This window comes from Cyprinus carpio, unplaced genomic scaffold, assembly GCF_018340385.1.
Source record: "Cyprinus carpio isolate SPL01 unplaced genomic scaffold, ASM1834038v1 S000006459, whole genome shotgun sequence".
NCBI classification, from domain to species: domain Eukaryota; kingdom Metazoa; phylum Chordata; class Actinopteri; order Cypriniformes; family Cyprinidae; genus Cyprinus; species Cyprinus carpio.
In genome coordinates, this window is record NW_024879140.1 from 186669 (window position 1) to 195000 (window position 8332).

General features: G+C 46.8%; 2 protein-coding genes across 2 annotated transcripts in view; one reads left to right on the top strand and one right to left on the bottom strand.

The window, feature by feature from the left end:
- Positions 1-3043, bottom strand: LOC109077467 (FUN14 domain-containing protein 1-like). The gene is made up of 4 exons (XM_019093027.2): positions 2872-3043; positions 723-879; positions 264-339; positions 1-171 (listed from the first exon to the last, which is right to left on the bottom strand). Exons 1-4 carry the CDS (start codon positions 2897-2899, stop codon positions 1-3), a joined length of 432 nt encoding a protein of 143 aa, XP_018948572.2. The 5' UTR covers positions 2900-3043.
- Positions 3044-3519: 476 nt separating this feature from the next.
- The window catches only part of LOC109077452 (lysine-specific demethylase 6A-like), a 31310-nt gene continuing 26497 nt past the window's right edge, over positions 3520-8332 (top strand). The window contains 4 exon segments of the mRNA XM_042754102.1: positions 3520-3985; positions 4107-4170; positions 7054-7162; positions 7237-7286. Coding sequence (XP_042610036.1) covers positions 3825-3985; positions 4107-4170; positions 7054-7162; positions 7237-7286 — 384 coding nt within the window. The 5' untranslated portion in view covers positions 3520-3824.

The window sequence follows — 8332 nt, forward strand, 5'->3', positions numbered from 1 at the left end:
TTACACAAAACATTCATTCATGTGATTATAGCTAGGAGCAGGGTTGGGCACCCCCGTGTTGATCTCAGGTGCGGCTGTATTGGTGTTCTTCTTCAGATGTCTCTTTGCCTGGTTAACATCCTTCTCCACTTTCTTCCAGTCGACTTGGACGTATCCGCTGTGATTGGCTATCTGCAGGACAACAAAACCCTTCACGTCACATTGTGCCTCGATAACATGAAGAACACTGAATGGTTTACTGTTGTGCAGTTCTTGGTTCTGACCTGCAGCAGCAGGAGTCCTCCTCCGACGGCTGTAGCGGTGATCTTCCCCACACGCTGGAACAGATACCCCACACACCTGCACACGACACACTCCATCAGGACTGAGTCACAGCCGAAACAAGAGCTCATTAACTGATCCTGAGCAAGAGTCTGAGCTCAGATTGTAACAGCAGATGGCGCTCTACTCTAGTTTTCATCCGCAGATAAAGAAGCGCGGAGTCTGTTATTTCACCTCGGCTCAGAATGCTTTAATGACGCCAGATTAAATCAAACACAGCTCACTGTCAGCCCCCTTGTGATGCACTTCAACCGTTTCAAATCTTATGAGTGATTATTTTAGCACCGAGTGTGTGTAAGGAGCTGGAGAGCAGCGCCATCTGCTGTTCAGACTAACACTCAGGTTTAGAGAATGGCGATGCATGTGTGTATTGTCCCAGCCCTGCAGGGGGTTGTGAGTACCAGCCGGCCGCTCCACCCGTCAGGATCTGAGTGGTCACCGAGTGTTTCTGGGCGATGGGTCCGGAGCTGCTCCCGAACACGGCGCTCCACCACTGCTGCGTCCGGACGCATGCGGTCAGATCCAGCATCTCGTGCGCCTCGTCCTCATCCTCCGGGGCTTTCAGAAGGAGAACATGGAAGGAATATTCTAAACACAACTCATGTAAACACCTTAATCATGATATTGAAGGTAATTAATCAGATTCCTGATGTCCATGTTAATCTAGTCTATGACTTTATCTGGATTGAGGTGATTGAAAGTCTGTTTACACGATAGATTCTTAATCAGAGTATTGTTGTCCATGTAAACACACTCATTCAACGTGACTAATAAACACACGACTACAACAATATATGGTTTATCTGAGTTCTTATTATAATTATTACTATAGGTTTCATTATAATAAAGTATATAATGTGTAGAGTTACAGCCCTAATCAGATCAGAAACATCTCATCTAAACCACACTGATGTAAAGTTGGTGGTTGTATAATTGTGATATTATTAATTTGTGTACTTTTGTACTTTGGGTACTTGTGTCTTATGTCATAAATTTGAAAATTCATTCATTACAGACAGAGTGATATATTTCAAATGTTTATTTCTTTTAATTGTGATGATTATAACTGACAGCTAAGGAAAATCCCAAAATCAGTATCTCAGAAAATTAGAATATTGTGAAAAGGTTCAATTTTGAAGACACCTGGTGCCACACTCTAATCAGTTAATTAACTCAAAACATGTTGAAAGGCTTTAAATGGTCTCTCAGTCTAGTTCTGTAGGCTACACAATCATGGGGAAGACTGCTGACTTGACAGTTGTCCAAAAGACGACCATTGACACCTTGCACAAGGAGGGCAAGACACAAAAGGTCATTGCAAAAGACGCTGGCTGTTCACAGAGCTCTGTCAAGCACATTAATAGAGAGGCGAAGGGAAGGAAAAGATGTGGTAGAAAAAAGAGGCACAAGCAATAGGGATAAACCGCACCCTGGAGAGGATTGTGAAACAAAACCCATTCAAAAATGTGGGGGAGATTCACAAAGAGTGGACTGCAGCTGGAGTCAGTGCTTCAAGAACCACTACGCACAGACGTATGCAGGACATGGGTTTCAGCTGAGCATTCCTTGTGTCAAGCCACTCTTGAACAACAGACAGCGTCAGAAGCGTCTCGCTTCAAAAAGGGACTGGACTGCTGCTGAGTGGTCCAAAGTTATGTGCTGTGATGAAAGTAAATTTTGCATTTCCTTTGGATATCAGGGTCCCAGAGTCTGGAGGAAGAGAGGAGAGGCACACAATCCACGTTGCTTGAGGTCCAGTGTAAAGTTTCCACAGTCAGTGATGGTTTGGGGTGCCATGTCATCTGCTGGTGTTGGTCCACTGTGTTTTCTGAGGTCCAAGGTCAACGCAGCCGTATACCAGGAAGTTTTAGAGCACTTCATGCTTCCTGCTGCTGACCAACTTTATGGAGATGCAGATTTCATTTTCCAACAGGACTTGGCACCTGCACACAGTGCCAAAGCTACCAGTACCTGGTTTAAGGACAGTGGTATCCCTGTTCTTAATTGGCCAGCAAACTCGCCTGACCTTAACCCCATAGAAAATCTAAAATCTATCTAATTTTCTGAGATACTGAATTTGGGATTGTCCTTAGTTGTCAGTTATAATCATCACAATTAAAAGAAATAAACATTTGAAATATATCAGTCTGTGTGTAATGAATGAATATAATATACAAGTTTCACTTTTTGAATGGAATTAGTGAAATAAACCAACTTTTTGATGATATTCTAATTATATGACCATCACCTGTACATTCATGGAGCGTGTAATAAGATGAACTCCTTTAACTGTTTGTCTACTAAAAACTCACAATACTTGATAAGATGATCTTCTGTGACCTGCACATGTTTGGAGGAAACGCTGACAAAACAAAACTGAAACGAGCTCATTATTCTTCTCAGTGTTTGTGTTTAAGAAAGCAGCGGAATTTACGAGCGTCGCTTCATTTAACCGGCTCCGTGTAACACATGCAGTCTTGACTCTAGAGCGCAATGACGGCGATGAAGACGTGATTTTATTCTCAGAAACCTGACTGATGAGCCGCTCACCTCTGCTGTGTTGTTGTTGTTCCGCCATTTTGGGTGCTGCGTGTGACGTCACGGCGTCAGGTGATGTTGACAGCTGCTAGCGCTCGCGCCGCCTACAGCCACGTCAATGTTTCAAACATTATACAGTACTGTTACAATCCTGCGATTCATCTCCATAACACACACAAACACGGATGTGTGTATGTCTTGGTGCTTAAACGCGCATTTGAGCTGAAATGTTCGTTCTGAATTTGAGAAACTGTATTTCTTCATTTGATTCTCATGTGAAGATTCATGTCCAGCAAACGCACAGCGCTGAATAAACATCAGTAATAAAGACTGCAGTGCTCACTGGGCCTCAGCTGCAGGGCTGTCAGAACACTTTCCCCATTTTATCAAAGCCACGCCTCTTTATTTGCATTTCATAACAACGCAAGCGGGCCGCTCGGAATCTCCTGTTTGAAGGAAACGCGTTTGAGTCCCGAACTATCCCCCGCGTCGCGTCAAACACTCGGGCGTTTCGGGTCGCGCACTCGAAGGATCGCTACAGGACCGAAAATCACCGAAAGGACCGGAGCACAACATTTTGGGACGAGGCCAGTGACGCGCTCGCGTTCTGCGCAGTGATTGGCTGTCGGGCCCGGGAGGGCGTGGCGAAGGCGACGGCGGCGTGGGTTCGCCCGTGTGACGCAATTACAACAACTTTAATCTGCTGGAGAACACAACTTTGAGATTGTTTGAATACGTTCGGCGTTTTTAAGTGTGCACGGGCCGCGCGTCGCGCATCAACACCGAGCGTCGCGTCACAGTGTATTCCTGCAAAAACAATGTGAGAGGACGCGCCGCTGGAGGGCCAGCTCACTTCACTCGGGGCTTCAGGAGCTGAGGCGCGGTTTACCGGAGAAAAGTTCGCGGTTATTGTGGCTTTTTGGACGCACGGAGCTCGCCTTGCCTCGATTTCTCGGCGCGATTCCATGAAATCGTGCGGAGTGTCGCTCTCCGTCGCCGCCGCTCGCCGCCTCAGCGCTGCTGCTGATGAGGAGAAGAAAATGGCGGCGGGAAAAGCGAGCGAACCCGAGGAGGACGCGCCGCGGCTGAGCGCGCAGGAGAGTGACGCTCTGGCCCGCGTCGACAGGTCGGAGCCCGCGAGCGTCTTTTGGCTGCTTCTTTTGATTGTTTCTGAGAGTGAGGTGTGTGTTGATCCCTAACCCTGTGTGTGTGTGTGTGTGTGTGTGTGTGTGTGTGTGTGTGTGCAGCTCTCTGTTCGGAGACCAGCGGCTTCAGGAAGATGGCGCCAGCATGAAGGCCCTGCTCGTGAAGGTAAGACGCGCGTCTAAATCAACGCTTCACGAAGCACACACGCGGTGCGAAATGACAGCGAGGCCAGGGTTATTTTCTGCTCAGAGCAGCGCGGCTGACGCGCACCTCAGCGCTGCGATCACGCGAGCGTCGGGCTCGATCCGCTGGCTTCACAAACACTGGTGAACGCGGCGCGTCTCTAGCGTGCGTGTGTGTGTGTGTGTTTATTCTGTGATGCGCGGGGGTCAGACAGCGCCTCTGATCACTGTGAGACGCGGGCGTTATTTCTCTCAGTGACCGCGAGCAGCGCTGGGCGTCGCGTCAGAGGAGTGCGGGGTAATGGCTGCTGGGCGGCTCAAGATGGCGGGGAGGAGGGAGCGTTATAACGCTGCAGAGAGCGTCCGTCCCGAGCCCCGCGAAGGCTTCTGGGTAACCGGCCTCCTGTGCTGCTGTGTTGTGCAGTCCAGCAGCTGTAGTGAACACTAGAGAGTGGACAGAGTCCGAGTGCTGTGTGTAGCTGGTCCAGTCAGAAACACTGTGTGTGTGTGTGTGTGTGTGTGTCTGGAGGACACGTGACCCCTGACCTCTGACCTCTGGTAACCGGTGTCAGGATCAGCATTGATGGGATAGTTTACTGAAGTACCCCCCTGTGACTCTCTGTAGTTCACTTCATTTGCAGCGCTGTCTGAACTGATCTGGTTTACATCACACACTAGTCTCTGTTTCTGACTCGATCTGTTTATAAGTGAAGGTGACTTCAGTGGAAGTGAACAGGAGATATTCTGAGGTCCGGTGGTGTTTAGTGTTGTCTGTTTCAGAATATCATCTCTTGTAGCGAGCGGCTCTGGGTCGTGTTCTCCGTCTCTGTTTAGATGTGCTGGACCGGGTGTGTGCTGGACCGGGTGTGTGCTGGACCGGGTGTGTGTGCTGGACCGGGTGTGTGTGCTGGACCGGGTGTGTGTGCTGGACCGGGTGTGTGCTGGACCGGGTGTGTGCTGGGACGGGTGTGGCCGGGGTGTGTGCTGTGTGCTGGACCGGGTGTGTGCTGTGTGCTGGACCGGGTGTGTGTGCTGTGTGCTGGACCGGGTGTGTGCTGTGTGCTGGACCGGGTGTGTGCTGTGTGCTGGACCGGGTGTGTGCTGGACCGGGTGTGTGCTGGACCGGGTGTGTGCTGGGCCGGGTGTGTGCTGGGGGCCGGGTGTGTGCTGTGTGCTGGACCGGGTGTGTGCTGTGTGCTGGACCGGGGTGTGTGTGCTGGACCGGGTGTGTGCTGGACCGGGTGTGTGCTGGACCGGGTGTGTGCTGGACCGGGTGTGTGCTGGGCCGGGTGTGTGCTGGGCCGGGGTGTGTGCTGGACCGGGTGTGTGCTGGACCGGGTGTGTGCTGGACCGGGTGTGTGTGCTGGACCGGGTGTGTGTGTGTCTGAGTGTTTGCGCCGGGAGGGAAACACAGCTGATTGTAGTTCACTAGAACGGCGTCCAGATGGAGGTGAAGTGTCTGTGGTGTCTTTTAGCAGTGTGTCCTCTCTGTTTGTGGATGTAATGTTTGGTTTATTTCCACAGACCTCTCGCGTCTCTTGATCTGAACTGCATCTCCGTGTTAATGTGTGCTGCACTGATCAATAACTCAGTTTATCGGTTTATCGATTTCTAACACTGTAATATTCTGATCTGCAGTATATGTTCATGCAGGCTTGAATGTGATCGGTTTAAGTTAGCTTGTGATCTGTTATTTATTGAAAGTCATCACAGTTGTGTAATTTACGTCAGATGGAGATGTGACTGTGATTTGTCTTGTTTCTGTGTCAGTGACAGAATAAAACCGTGCAGAGCTCTGTGTGAGTCTCACCTGAGGCTGAACTCACTCCTGGACAGCAGGTGGCGCTGCTCGAATCTGCAGCGATCAGAGACAGAAATGAGTTTATGTCTGAACTGCATGAAATATGACATTGTCCTGCTCAAACTGTCTTATCATATCTGATCCGTACGGTTCGGCTCACTTGTGATCTGTAAACTAACGTATCGCTGTGGTGCAGCTGACACAGAACAGCATCGGCTGTCAAACACTATTTGGTCGACTCCTACTTTAAACAGTGTCAGCTTTTTTGCATGTATGATCTATGAAGGTTTGATCGGCATGAGAGCGAGTAAATGATGTCAGAACGACCGTCGTTAGGTCACAGACGAAGCGAACCGGGTCTGTTACACACCAGCGGCTTGTTTTAACCTAGTTTCACTCACACTAATTGAAACTAGGGATGCACCGAATGTTCAGCAGTTATTACAGTTATACAATTATTACTTTGGTATACCTTCCTGGTTTTTAAGGTGCTTTATAAAGCAATGATTGGTTTATCTTATTTTTGTCTTTAGCCAGTTGCATGCCTTAAAGAAGAAGGGGGTCTCAAAAAATATTGTAATTTCATTATTCATTTTAAATAATATTGTGTTTTGTTGGTATAATATCTGCTATACTGTTAAAATATTCAGTGTTTAAATATTGTTAAGTTTGTAATTGATTGATTTATTTATTTTTTTTCTTTGAAAAGCAAGACAAGACAGTAAAAAGCACATTTTGGCTGTTTAATTTATGCAATGGTGAAAAAATGTGAAAAACCGTGTTCGGTATTCAGCCTTCGACCCAGAGTTTCATCCCTGATTGAACCGCAGTGATGGTGAATAGAAACCCTGTCTCTAGTCTGTTTATTGGAGGTTGGGGATGATTGACAGGCCGATGATGGGTCAGCCTTGAGCGTCGCGGTGGTGTCGTTAACTTCTCACAGATTGATCGCTAGTGTGAAGTGTCTTTGTTTTCCTGGTTTACTGGTGTCTTGTGAAATAGTGAATAAATAATACATAAATTCTTCGAGTCTTAGTTTGAGAGTGATGTGTGTTCCTCACACAGGCTGTGCGCTGCTACGAGGCTCTCATCCTGAAAGCTGAAGGAAAAGTGGATCCCGAGTTCTTCTGCCAGCTGGGGCACTTCAACCTCTTACTGGAGGAGTATCCGAAAGGTGCCGCGAAGCTCTTCTGTTCTGATACACTAACATGACCACACGCTTCTAACACGCGTGTCTTTGTGTTGCAGCGTTATCGGCGTACCAGCGGTACTACAGTTTACAATCAGACTACTGGAAGGTGAGCAGCTGATGAAGATAAATTCAAACATATGTGTGTGTGTGTGTGTGTGTGTGTGTGTTTCTTTTAGTGGTCAACCGTTTTTCAAGTATCTGCATCGGCTGATAAGTTTTTCTGTCTGACCGATATGTTTGACTTTTATTTTGACGGCTGTCGTCGTTCTAATACAGATAGAAGTCTGTCTAATAATCAGATAGAATGATAAACAAAGGAATTAAAAGGTGTACTAAGAAGTACTAATGATTGCTTTTATATTATTAGTAATGGAAAGGCAAACAGTGTGTATGCGTCAAGGTCCGCACTGCGCGGCTCAGATGAGTAGCGGGATATTGTGATGCTTTTGTTTCTTTTGCTGTGTTATGTTTCTCATATGCAGCAGAAATCGTAGCGTGAGCTGAACAGCGCGGTGGTCACTGTGACGGTTACTTGCACCGGCAGAAAAATGAAATCTAAACAAATGAACACAACTGCACACACACAAACATACTGCGGTATAGTTTATATATTTACAGCATGTTACGACTAAGAGAGTGCAGTTTTCCCTGAAAACCACGATTGCAAATTTGACATTGATTTTATGCAAGAGTTCAAACAAGTAGTTAATATACTGTACGATATTGTCAGTGTTGTGTTTTTGCTCGATTTAGTTTATGAAAATTGTTCCAAAGATCACAGCAGAACAGTCACACATGTCTGAGCCACACACAGCGGTGTTTCGTTACAGAATTATTCAGCTTTTTTAAACGTCTGATTTGATTCAGTGGTCCATTCACAAAGACAGACACTTGCTTTATTCTTTAATTAATCAGCGTCTGAACCAATCATGTGCCTCAGTGACTCACTCGTTAAGACAGTCTCCTGTTGACACCTACTGGTGGTGTTACTTTTATATTTAAAAGTACCTTTACTTTGCATTTTTCCAACATTTCCTATTTTGATATAAAAATAAGGGGAAAAAAAGATTTAAAACACCAAGCTCATAACCTTATTTATGCTGTTATAATTTTACTGTGTAAATGCATCTATTTAAAAGTACAGCTTCATAA